At 48.1% G+C, this 13,315-nt stretch overlaps 1 protein-coding gene across 2 annotated transcripts in view; it reads left to right on the forward strand.

The window, feature by feature from the left end:
- Positions 1-13,315, forward strand: part of LOC144125964 (fibrillin-1-like) — a 103,772-nt gene that overhangs the window by 62,089 nt on the left and 28,368 nt on the right. For both annotated transcript variants that reach the window (XM_077659810.1, XM_077659811.1), the window contains 12 exons: positions 1,132-1,200; positions 1,949-2,074; positions 3,873-3,998; positions 7,282-7,446; positions 8,114-8,185; positions 8,272-8,391; positions 10,518-10,646; positions 10,951-11,076; positions 11,551-11,673; positions 11,900-12,025; positions 12,166-12,285; positions 12,434-12,559. In XM_077659810.1, coding sequence (XP_077515936.1) covers positions 1,132-1,200; positions 1,949-2,074; positions 3,873-3,998; positions 7,282-7,446; positions 8,114-8,185; positions 8,272-8,391; positions 10,518-10,646; positions 10,951-11,076; positions 11,551-11,673; positions 11,900-12,025; positions 12,166-12,285; positions 12,434-12,559 — 1,428 coding nt within the window. The remainder of the gene's footprint in view (positions 1-1,131; positions 1,201-1,948; positions 2,075-3,872; positions 3,999-7,281; positions 7,447-8,113; positions 8,186-8,271; positions 8,392-10,517; positions 10,647-10,950; positions 11,077-11,550; positions 11,674-11,899; positions 12,026-12,165; positions 12,286-12,433; positions 12,560-13,315) is intronic.

The raw sequence follows: 13,315 nt of genomic DNA on the forward strand, positions 1-13,315 counted from the left end.
AAACAACAGTGGCAGTGGGTGACAATAGTGACCGTTTGTTCATTTCTTAGACGCAGCGGTGTCCTATTTTCCTCCAACACCCGCTGGTGACGTTTTTAAGGCGAGTCAAGAGGATTGCTTTGTTACCGCGTCTGAAATAACTTCATTTAGGTACGCGGGTTTAGAAGCTCCTGTGCGTGCTGCTAACACAGCACAACAAGCGATCCGATCAGGAGTTACACGCCCTGCAACCTTTTCAGACAGAAAAACCCCTACAGGCTCTTTGTATTCCTGTGGTCGATGTGTACGTACTGCAGACATTCCCACATAAGGAAGGAAAATAGGATACTGAAGTTGGCTGAATGGGAAACCAATGATGAAAAGCGCAAGCGAATCGCTCATTTCCTTATTTCTACACAGCCACATCAAGAAAACAAAGACAGCAGCTGTGCTACAAGGTTGCCAAATAGCAATCAACCAGTAGCAATTGCAGCAGAGTTCAAGCTCGAATTAGCACTTTGCTACAAATGTGTGGTCGTTGGCCAGAGGTCATAACGCGAGACTAATTTATCACTTTTCCCGTTGATCCATCTCCTTTTCGGAGAACACATCTACCTACTCAATTCATCTTGGCCCCGGGGAAGCCCCATAAATCTGAGGATAAATCCTTTCCTTGTCCTCTACCTCTCCTTCCCTTGGGGTCCAACTGTCGTTACAGAGAAAATAGCTTCCAAGCAGTAAAGATTAAGATTTTAAAGGCTGAAAAATGTTTATCTCAGTGACAGGAAAGTAAAATATATGTCACTACTGTAAACACTGATACTTTCTTGTATAAAACGTTTGTAGAGCTCTTCTCACAGTGATTGTAGGATGGAGCCATATATCTGTTAAGATTCTCAGCAGTTCATGATGCAGCATATAAGAACTGTAGCACTTCAGTGAGAATCGCCTAATGTGACTGAACAATAGAGGCGATTTTGTCTGAATCAGATTATCCAGATACTGTTCTTATTCGTGCAGAGAACTAATCGTAATAAACCGACTGCATCCGCGTGCATGTATCGTAAAAATTAGTTGCGTATTCTTCTACGAACACCGCAAGGTTTGCATTTTAAGCCACAAAACGTTTTGTTTTTGCTTTTTCCTGTTCAGCTGCCTACAAGGAGTTGTGCCCCGGTGGGCCCGGCTTCCGGCCGAACCAGATCACGGTCGCACTCGAAGGTACGTGGCAACGTCACAGCTGCCGCAGCTAAAGCAAAAGCAGTGACCATTTGTCGACTTACACTATAACAGTGTACAAGTTAGCAGGACGACGGTACTCGGAATGAGCCGCACACTCACCTTTCTAATTGCGGCTAAACTTACAGCAGCGAGTAGGAATGGTAGAAACACAGCACACGTTCACCTCAGAATTCAGGTAACTTGCACAGTTCTCAAGAAATAAACATTTTCGGGGCTTTAATTCAACAAAATTAAAATTATACCAGCCCGAAATTAGTGCTGTCGAACATCGTTATAATGAAACGGTTTATAACGAAATAACGGATACAACGAAGGAACGACGATTCCCCGTGGAAGCTCGGTGAACACCGGCTATAACGAAGCTACGGCTATAACGAAGTAATCGCCAGGCCCCTTCAACTTTGTTATAACAACGTTCAACTATATATGTGCGTGCCAAGCGCTACAAACACCCATAAGTGCACATGACAACACCATAAAAGCAGCTAGAATTTGTGCGCTTCTTTTTTTTTTCTTTTATGAACGCCATCTATGCCTCAATTATTCTTTCTGTGGGCACATTCGCTGTTGCCATTGCAATGCAATTGTTAGGACTCCGTCATTACCAGGTTCTGGTTACCGGCGAATGAAGGAATTCGAGTTCCGATGGCGACTAGCGCCGTGCCACACGCTGTAAGCTATCACGCCCACTCACGCGTGGCTTTCTCTTCTTCGTCGACTCACACAGATGTGGACGAGTGCGAGGAGCTTGTGGACGTGTGCCACCACGGCCGCTGCTCCAACACGTTCGGCAGCTTCCACTGCGTCTGCCCCGAGGGTTACACGCTGGACGACACGCAGCGCAACTGCGTCGGTGAGTGACTTTCGACGAGTGCTTAAGCGCACAGGTCTCGTTGGGGAAGAGAAAACAGATAAGCAGTGTCAGCGCTGCTGTCTCCCGACTGCGTGCTTCCTGCATTTTGGCGGGATAGAAAAATGACCAAAGTGCGACGAGGTAGTGCGTCTGAGCCGCTGTTCCCCACCATTTTAGACCTTTGGATCCTATCTTTGCAACATGAAGCTCCCGCTGCTACCTTTCAGATGTTTTTATGCTTAAGCTCAACGTAGTTGTTTTACTGCAGGCGTGTAGAATGGCTGAGGGGGTAGGAAAAAGTGCCATGCACGCCACTTCACTCAGCTTCCATCTCCAATAGAGTTCAGCACATCAATGGCAGGTTAGAGTAAATTATAAAAAGGAAAGGAATGCATGAATAAAAAAAAACACGCACGATATCGTCACAAAAACTCACTAATTCATAACTCATTTGACGTAGTGGCGCTTAGTGCAAGAAGTACCGTTCCAAACTGACTCGTTAATTTGACAATGTTACCCTCGAAGCGCATTTAGTTAGACAAGAAATGAAAAGCTTTCGATGTAACGTGACGTCTTCAAGCCCGCCTTTTAAAGGCACTGTGCAACGAAAATACAAAGTTTGCATCATGTGACCTTTCAGCAGTTTCGTAACAGAGAGTTCCTGGCAGGTTCCTCAAGCACGTAGCCAGAACCACGTTTTTTTTTTTTTCGGGAGTGGCCCGAGATAAAATCTTGTATGGGGGTGGGGGGGGGGTATGTTTAATTTGAGGGGGGAGAGGCGGAAACTCGCCCCCCCCCCCCCCCCCGCCTTTGATAGAAGTCTAATGGCCTTTGGACTCACACGCCTACGGCGTGTTTTTGCCGAATGGCCCTACTACTGAAGTCGTAATGAAAGAAACGAAACGAAGCATAAAAGAAATTCGAATATGTCTTCTGATGCAGTCACCCAAATTTCTAAAATTATCAAATCAAACTCTTTAAGATTATAAAATACGGTCATTCGACTTTTCAGCGAAAGTTTTCTCGTTTCATTTAGTAAACTGTCTGTCACCGGCTTGTTGAGGTTGTTTCAAGGGGTGTCTGGAACTGCAAAGCGCGAAGAAACTCGTTATAACATTCGGTCCACGGTTTCCTTTGTGCATCACAGCAGTATCAAATGTACGGCTAACGCTGTAGAACAGGGTGCACCTTGGAACCCGCCAGTAAAAATTTCATCTCCTACCTAGGCGTAGGGAAGAGTCAGCCAATCAAAGGGCTATATTACGTGCGAATGGCTCAGTTAATCCGGCAACTGGCCATCAATATCTCAAGATGGTAGATATTCGGGTGAAAATGCTTATGTCTGGTCGATGCCGCTGCGCTAGCTAATCGCTGAGCATCACAATAGCCAATTATATAGCAGGATCGGCGCTAGCCAATCACGGAGTGATGTTGCGTGCGATAAGCTTGTTGAATCCGGCCTCCGACCCGACAAGTACTAAAGAATTACTGCTAAATTGGCGAGAATTGGGCCTAGTAGGTTGTTCGTGATGGTTCAACGCGCTTAACCTTTTACAGAACATTGATGCCATTGACGACGCTCACGTCTTGTGTATAAAAAGATCGCCTGTTTTCACCATTAAAACCAGTTGTAAGTTCGCACTCTGTGTTGGTGTTGTTGTTTTGTATCTTGTTCTGTAAAACAAGTTAAGCGCGTTGAACCATCATCATCATTACTGAAGAGTGTAGAGAATGTATATGACAGAAAGTGCATCCCACACTTGTAAAGTGGCAGATCATTCCACTATCTCGGGCGCAGATGTGGACGAGTGTAAGGAGTACCCGGACGCCTGCGGCCCCGGCACCTGCCACAACAGTGACGGAAGCTACGTGTGCCACTGCCCGCCCGGCTACGTAGTCGTACCCGGACGAAAAACCTGTGTGGGTAAGATTCAGTCGCGCCAGCCCGTTCCGTTCTCAGCTGCAGGAGCAGCGCGGGAATCGTGCATGAATCTCATACAAACAAGAGAAAACAAATAAAAGTAACCTACCTTGTGCTTCAAGCAAGCCACAGAGCTTACCTAATGTGTCTGCGCTTTTAAAATGCAAAGCAGCTGAACTAAGTGACGCTTTCTTGTTGAAGCATACTACGAGAGTCATTCACCTGATTGCGAGTGAACAAGACGAGCACAATCACTTCGCGCAAACACTCTAAACACGAATACGCCCCTATAAGGGAGTCAAAAAGAGAGTAAGCTGTCCTGTAGCATATACTCCCTTTCATAAAAAGGTGTGCGCTAGAGGAGAGTTTTACTCCCTTTTTGCTCCTTTCTGTTCACAGTGTACACACTTTGCTCGCACTCTTCGAGGTCTATAAGACACAGTCAAATATAATAACCACCGACACACGCAGCAGCCTGTAATTCATATTGACTTCACATATCAAAATTCACCGGGCGTTTTCTTGTCTCCTTAATTCGCTTTTTCTGCGTTAGATGCCGTACAGGAAGCAAATATGCGCGCCGTCACACCAATTGTTATGCGCCTACTGTCTTGTTTCTGAGTTCTCTTTCGTACACATTGCAGCGCGAGAGCGCTAACTAGCCTTGACAGAGCACGATTTAGTCATTCACACAGCGCAAAAAACGAACACGGACAAGAGGGGAGACACCACAAAGCGCCGACCGCTACCAAAGATACAACGCGACATTGGTCGCTGAGAGTGACAGAGTCCTGAGAGAGAGCCCCTCTTGTCCCTGTTCGTCTTTTGCGCTGTGTGAATGAAAGCATGAAATACCAGTTCGCCCAGCAACTGATTTTAAGCAAGTTCATTTTTTCTCAGGGCTCTGTCACTCTCAGCGACCAATGTCGCATTGTATCTTTGGTAGCGGTCGGCGCTTTGTGGTGTCTCCCCTCTTGTCCGTGTTCGTCTTTGCGCTGTGTGAATGAAGCATGAAATACCAACTCGCCCAGCAACTGATTTTAAGCAAGTTCACTTTTTTCTCAGGGCTCTGTCACTCTCAGCGAGCAATGTCGCATTGTATCTTTGGTAGCGGTCGGCGCTTTGTGGTGTCTCCCCTCTTGTCCGTGTTCGTCTTTGCGCTGTGTGAATGAAGCATGAAATACCAACTCGCCCAGCAACTGATTTTAAGCAAGTTCATTTTTTTCTCAGGGCTCTGTCACTCTCAGCGAGCAATGTCGCATTGTATCTTTGGTAGCGGTCGGCGCTTTGTGGTGTCTCCCCTCTTGTCCGTGTTCGTCTTTGCGCTGTGTGAATGAAGCATGAAATACCAACTCGCCCAGCAACTGATTTTAAGCAAGTTCATTTTTTTCTCAGGGCTCTGTCACTCTCAGCGAGCAATGTCGCATTGTATCTTTGGTAGCGGTCGGCGCTTTGTGGTGTCTCCCCTCTTGTCCGTGTTCGTCTTTGCGCTGTGTGAATGAAGCATGAAATACCAACTCGCCCAGCAACTGATTTTAAGCAAGTTCATTTTTTTCTCAGGGCTCTGTCACTCTCAGCGAGCAATGTCGCATTGTATCTTTGGTAGCGGTCGGCGCTTTGTGGTGTCTCCCCTCTTGTCCGTGTTCGTCTTTGCGCTGTGTGAATGAAGCATGAAATACCAACTCGCCCAGCAACTGATTTTAAGCAAGTTCATTTTTTTCTCAGGGCTCTGTCACTCTCAGCGACCGATGTCGCATTGTATCTTTGGTAGCGGCCGGCGCTTTGTGGTGTCTCCCCTCTTGCCCTTGTTCGTCTTTGCGCTGTGTGAATGAAGCATGAAATACCAACTCGCCCAGCAACTGATTTTAAGCAAGTTCATTTTTTTTCTCAGGGCTCTGTCACTCTCAGCGAGCAATGTCGCATTGTATCTTTGGTAGCGGTCGGCGCTTTGTGGTGTCTCCCCTCTTGTCCGTGTTCGTCTTTGCGCTGTGTGAATGAAGCATGAAATACCAACTCGCCCAGCAACTGATTTTAAGCAAGTTCATTTTTTTCTCAGGGCTCTGTCACTCTCAGCGAGCAATGTCGCATTGTATCTTTGGTAGCGGTCGGCGCTTTGTGGTGTCTCCCCTCTTGTCCGAGTTCGTCTTTGCGCTGTGTGAATGAAGCATGAAATACCAACTCGCCCAGCAACTGATTTTAAGCAAGTTCATTTTTTTCTCAGGGCTCTGTCACTCTCAGCGAGCAATGTCGCATTGTATCTTTGGTAGCGGTCGGCGCTTTGTGGTGTCTCCCCTCTTGTCCGTGTTCGTCTTTGCGCTGTGTGAATGAAGCATGAAATACCAACTCGCCCAGCAACTGATTTTAAGCAAGTTCATTTTTTTCTCAGGGCTCTGTCACTCTCAGCGACCGATGTCGCATTGTATCTTTGGTAGCGGTCGGCGCTTTGTGGTGTCTCCCCTCTTGTCTGTGTTCGTCTTTGCGCTGTGTGAATGAAGCATGAAATACCAACTCGCCCAGCAACTGATTTTAAGCAAGTTCACTTTTTTCTCAGGGCTCTGTCACTCTCAGCGAGCAATGTCGCATTGTATCTTTGGTAGCGGTCGGCGCTTTGTGGTGTCTCCCCTCTTGTCTGTGTTCGTCTTTGCGCTGTGTGAATGAAGCATGAAATACCAACTCGCCCAGCAACTGATTTTAAGCAAGTTCACTTTTTTCTCAGGGCTCTGTCACTCTCAGCGAGCAATGTCGCATTGTATCTTTGGTAGCGGTCGGCGCTTTGTGGTGTCTCCCCTCTTGTCCGTGTTCGTCTCTGCGCTGTGTGAATGAAGCATGAAATACCAACTCGCCCAGCAACTGATTTTAAGCAAGTTCATTTTTTTTCTCAGGGCTCTGTCACTCTCAGCGAGCAATGTCGCATTGTATCTTTGGTAGCGGTCGGCGCTTTGTGGTGTCTCCCCTCTTGTCCGTGTTCGTCTTTGCGCTGTGTGAATGAAGCATGAAATACCAACTCGCCCAGCAACTGATTTTAAGCAAGTTCATTTTTTTCTCAGGGCTCTGTCACTCTCAGCGAGCAATGTCGCATTGTATCTTTGGTAGCGGTCGGCGCTTTGTGGTGTCTCCCCTCTTGTCCGTGTTCGTCTTTGCGCTGTGTGAATGAAAGCATGAAATACCAGCTCGCCCAGCAACTGATTCTAAGCAGGATGTAGTGCTCGTTACTGCGTGCCCCAAAACTGGCAGTTCTAGTGCGTGCGCGTGTACTGCGTGCGTTTATCAAGGTGTGTTTGTGCAGACATGCGTAAGGACCTGTGCTACAACCACTACCACGAGGTCGACCTGCGCCAGCCGCCCGTGTGCAGCCACGCGATGATGATGAACCAGACCAAGATGGCCTGCTGCTGCTCGATTGGCAAGGCTTGGGGTCAGCGGTGCCAGCCCTGCCCTCAGCAGAACACGCGTGAGTAGCGAGTGCACTGGCTCGCACCGTGTTTGCTTCATCTCACAAGTTGTTCGCAGCGCTGTGAAAGGCAGATTTCTCTTCTAAACAATATTCCAAAAAGCCAATGTCAAATATTTGAGTAGTGTCGTGACTATTTTTCATATATTTTTTGTAGTAACTGAAGAGGTAGTTCAAAATGACGTTTTGAATTTACAGCGAGTGTTTCGTTCACTGGTTAAAATCGTAGGGAAAGTCCACACGAACACAGAACTGCGAAGGCCTTCTGCGAAGTGGTGAGCTGCCATCTGTAAACATGCGTCCGAGTCTCCTGCTTGCAGCAGCTGGACACTGGTGCTCTTTCCCTCCCAGGGATGGAGCCACCAGTCGCTGGGTGAGCAGAGCGGAGAAACACGCTTTGCAGCGCACGCCGTTTTGATTGGCTCAGAGATCGAGTGGCCGTGCTTGTGAGATGAAATTTAGATCGCGCTCAACGGACAGAGTCCAGGCACCAACTGCCGCACGAAGATGCAAACATCTCAAATGAACTACGACGTTTCTAAATAGTTGAGAGTATTTTAGTACAAAATAAAGGCGCGCATTTCATCTCGGGTTTGTCACATGATGGTCTTAGTCGCTTCGCCATTAAGCGCCTATAACAAAACTTTTCTTGTCTTCCATGACGCAGCGCAATACGCACAGCTGTGCGCCGCCAGCATGGTAGGAACCATCATGAATCCGATCACCTTGGAAGTGGACGGTAAGTGAGCGAATGTTCGACTATCCTATTCAACCGGACGCAGAATAACGTCGTCGATTGACGTGCGTCTCGCTCACAATATGCAGACGTCGACGAGTGCCAGGGCATGGCCTGCCAGAACGGCCACTGCACCAACACCGTGGGCAGCTTCCACTGCCAGTGCTACGACGGGTACACGTACAACGAGCAGCTGCTCATGTGCGAAGGTGAGAGCACGGACTTCAAAATCGCGCCCGGGATCGTGTGTGATGGGCTTGAGCGGCGAGCTTTTCTCACTAATTTCGCAGATCGATATTAAAGAACAATACAGTTGAACTCCGTTATAACGAGGTTGATGAGGCCCGGCGATTACTTCGTTATAGCCGTGGCTTCGTTGAAGCCCGTGTTGACGGAGCTTCCAAGGGGAATCATCATTCATTCGTTATATCCGTTACTTCGTTATAAACCGCTTCGTTACAGCGAGGTTCGACTATGCAGCAGGACAATCAGCGTAATGTGTCATGAAGCTTATTGCGTGGCTAGCTTTTGTGATCGCAAAGTATCTTTTCACCTGGAGACTTCGTAAGAAGCGCTGGTCAGACACCGTTCGTCTTCTTTTGTAATAAATAATAATAATAATTGGTTTTTGGGGGAAAGGAAATGGCGCAGTATCTGTCTCATATTCGTTGGACACCTGAACCGCGCCGTAAGGGAAGAGATAAAGGAGGGAGTGAAAGAAGAAAGGAAGAAGAGGTGCCGTAGTGGAGGGCTCCGGAATAATTTCGACCACCTGGGGATCTTTAACGTGCACTGACATCGCACAGCACACGGGCGCCTTAGCGTTTTTCCTCCATAAAAACGCAGCCGCCGCGGTCGGGTACGAACTCGGGAACTCCGGATCAGTAATTCGCTGTTAGTGATATCATGAGAATGTTTATTGTAGCCCGTGTTGACGGAGCTTCCAAGGGGAATCATCATTCATTCGTTATATCCGTTACTTCGTTATAAACCGCTTCGTTACAACGAGGTTCGACTATGCAGCAGGACAATCAGCGTAATGTGTCATGAAGCTTATTGCGTGGCTACCTTTTGCGATCGCAAAGTATGTGTTCACCTGGAGACTTCGTAAGAAGCGCTGGTCAGACACCGTTCGTATTCTTTTGTACGCTGTTAGTGATATCACGAGAATGTTTATAGGTCAGGATTCCGCAGTTCCGCCTGATATACTCGAGAAGCAGTTTGTCTCGTAAAGCAGGTGCTGGCATGTGAAAGAGGATGTACTTTTATCAGCCGAATGGTAATAATAAAAACAAACACTCTAAGATTGGCTCCCATGCCATATTTCGTCCCACAAGTTCCATGAACAGCCCTCGCAGCAAAAACTTTCAGTGCCAGACACTGCACGAGTGATTCAGGTTTTAGTTAGTTACACAGGCCCTGTAGCTTTCCTAACACCACGAGCACAGAAGTATGTCCACGGCTAGCGTGGGCGGCGTCAGGGACAGTTGTGATAGCATAAATAACGTTTTATCCTGTTAAAATGGCATAGAAAAAAATTTCGAACCCGAACTAATTATATGACTTGTTTAATGGCCTTCTAGCAGGTTTCAGTCGCAGGCGTTGAGGGGAACATAATTTAAATTGATTTGGAATGTTGTCCGAGGAGTCGCTCCGCATTTCCATCCGCACCGAGTGATGTCACGGTGCAGTTGCCCCAATTATTGTGGCGTCACCGAACCGAGTGGTTGTTGACATGAATTACAACTGCAAGCGATGTCGACATTATTAGGAATGTGGTAGGCCAGGTTGGCCCGCTGACCGTGACGCCAAGGTGCACTTCAGCGCTGCCGCTAACAGAGACGGAAACTGTCGGTACAAAATAGTTTGTAATTAATTGTTCACGCTGCGCACTAGTGTTGCGCACTTGTTCTCATGATTACTAGGCCCGTAGGCCTTAATCAAGAAAAAAAACTGGCACCCAAAATATTTATGTCTGTACCGCGTTAAGAAAGCGCTGTTGCCAGTAGAAATAATACATTTGTGTGAGATCATATTGCCCCATTTGAGCTCGGACATTATTGAGTGAGGAACTCCCATGTCACACCCTGAAGTTATGCAGCTTCTCTCTCTCTCTCTCTTTAGTATTTTAGCATTCTCACAGAGCAAGAACACATCGGCGTCTAATGAAACAGGCGAAAAAATTGGAACCAGTCAGGTTATTTCTGTTCCTGTTTTGCGAACTTCTGTTGCCACAACTACTTCCGTCCTCGTTACCATCTGTCCCATGCGTTGACTTCCAAAATGCAAGATGTTGCGTAACCTATTACATTGGTTCCGTGCAATGACTACGCAGACATTAACGAGTGCCAAACGACGCCTGGGCTGTGCGCCGGGACGGCCTCCTGTGTGAACACCGCTGGAAGTTACAAGTGTCAATGTCCGGACGGCTACAAGCTATCGCTGAGCGGTCGCGACTGTCAAGGTCAGTACCGACATTCCTCGCTTCATAGATCCAAGGTTGAGTGGTTCTTTTCCTTTGGCTCTTTGAGTGCCAGTAACGAATACAAAAGCTGCGGGAAACTATTAAGAGAAATCTAAGCTCCTTGAATTGATCGGGATGTGCACCATATACAAGTGAGAACAGACGCAAGACTAGGAAATGGAGTCACCCGCAATGCTTACGTCGGCGCAGCCTTGAATTATGCCTGCAGCTGCTTGACAAAGGCTTTTTTCCCGGCAAGTGGTCTAAAATGTGATCCTGAAAAAAAAGATGTCTGTCATTTCAGACGTGGACGAATGTTCCGAGAAGCCAGGCATCTGCGAGAACGGAGTTTGTGTCAACTTGGACGGCAGTTTTCAGTGCACCTGCAACCCAGGCTACTATGCCACCCCTACTGGCGACACCTGTGTTGGTACGAGGAAACATTTATTTTCTCAGATGTCAGTTTATTTGAGCGGTACCAATAGCTCTTACTCCAAAAGTGGTGGAGTACTAACGGAGTTAAACCGAGTAGACGTGAGAAAGCATGTGTTGAGCCTGGTTGGCTCATGCCTTTGCTGTGCCGGGTCGTCAGCACGTCCGGCGTCGATATCAGACTCAGGATAAGGTTTAACACGAGGCGTGATCGGCGGCGACGATAATATAGCGCTCTCGTGCAGTGGTCAGAGAAGCTGATCTGTTCACGCCGCCACGGGTTCCAAGTGCTATCGGATCCCGCTGTATTATTTTACGAATCCAGCGGTCATGTCTCTGCCAGAAGTCTTTACACTCTTCGCTGCCATGTAGAAGAAGCAATGCAGTGCAGTGGAATTACTATATATATATTTTCAACGCCGCAGTGCATTCTATGCATGTTTCTAGATGCCGTAGCGTACCTCTGCCGCAGATTATGACGAGTGCAAACGGGGACCGGGCATCTGCGCTAATGGAATCTGCCAGAACGCCCCGGGCTCCTACCGGTGTGTCTGCAACCCCGGCTTCCAGCTGTCTCCCAACAACGACTGCACGGGTGAGTTGTCGGTTACCTCACCATACGTGCGAAGATAAAGAGATGAGAGATCGTCAGGCCCGCTTTTACAACTTTAGAAATGCCGACTCTTTTCCAGAAAAAAATAAATTAATAGATGCTTCGTGAGGCTTGCTCGCAGCTTTTCGTTTCTAGGCCTAAAGCAGTCCTAAGTAAAATGAACGTAAATGTCTCTTGCCCCCCCCCCCCCCTCCATCCCTCACGACAGACGTGGACGAGTGCCGGACGCAGTACCGCATCTGCCACAACGGCCGCTGTCGGAATACCATCGGCAGCTTCCAGTGCGAATGCCAGAAGGGCTACGAGCTGAGCCCCGACGGACGCAGCTGCGTCGGTGAGACACGAGCGGCGCTTCGCTTGCCCGTCGGGATGCGGTGGTCCGACTCTTCAGCATAGTCGAGCCACTGCACACCCATTTGCAGCACTCCGCCTTTTTTTTTTTTGCCTTCACACCCTCTTTTTTTTTCTGCGCAGACATCAACGAGTGCGACAACGACATGTGCCAGGAAGGCAGCTGCCGCAACTCGGAGGGCTCCTTCGAGTGCACCTGCCCCAGAGGGTTCGAGCTGTCGCACAGCGGCCGCCACTGCGTGGGTGCGGGCCCGGTTGATTCAGTTTAGCCTTGAAAAACGTTAAGACGAGGAATTCGTAATATCGAGACATGTTCGCCGCCTAAGAGCTCGGACTTCCCAGCGTTTCCTCTCCTGCCTCACCGGAGTCGTGTGTGTGTTGGCCTCCGCAGACGTGGACGAGTGCCTGTCCATCCCGCAACTCTGCATGGGAGGAGTGTGCTCCAACACCCGAGGTAGCTTCACGTGCACCTGTCCGCCAGGATTCAGGCTCTCCACAGACGGGAAGAACTGCATCGGTACGGAGGCGCTGATTTGCTCTTTTCTTTCCCCTTCACGGTGGTTGTTGCAAGTGCTAGGCACTGCGATGTGACTGACCAGTTTTTCAAAGAGAGTCCTGCCGAATTTCGATGGAGGCAAAATTCTAGAGGCCCGTGTACTGTGCGATGTCAGTGCACGTTAAAGAACCCCGGGTGGTCGAAATTTCCGGAGCCCTTCACTACGGCGTCTCTCATAGCCTGAGTCGCTTTGGGACGTTAAACCCCCATAAACCAACCAAAAAGAGTCCTGCATTGATTAAGGCATAAGCAGTGATGTTAAGAGATGGAGAGTCAACGTACAGACAACTGTGGTTGTGGAAACCTCTATGATGAGCAGGATCATTGGGTGGCCAAAACATATCAGTGTGCTTGAGTGAGAGTCGGGAACAGGAGAGAAATTAAGTCACTATTTTTTCCACGCGTGGAAGAAGCAAGAGTTGCTATCAAATACATGGCATCCTACATCGCCTAACTCCAATAAGATACATAAACCACTTCAATGCAAGCAGCCATACTAAACGCGAGCACAATAAAAGAGCACCTCTTTGGCACAAAGATTAAAGAAATGGGTTGCCGCATTATTGTATTAAAAAAATAATAAAGGCGCGAAAATGCTACAGCATGCGAGAAACCTTGCAAAAACTTTGGGTCACTTGCCCGGCGAAGCTTTCTGTGAAAAGAGAAATAACCTATGCCGAATACGCCAACATTATCCGTGCAGTTATTTAAACATAC

The sequence above is a fragment of the Amblyomma americanum genome, chromosome 3 (assembly GCF_052857255.1).
Source record: "Amblyomma americanum isolate KBUSLIRL-KWMA chromosome 3, ASM5285725v1, whole genome shotgun sequence".
NCBI classification, from domain to species: Eukaryota; Metazoa; Arthropoda; class Arachnida; order Ixodida; family Ixodidae; genus Amblyomma; species Amblyomma americanum.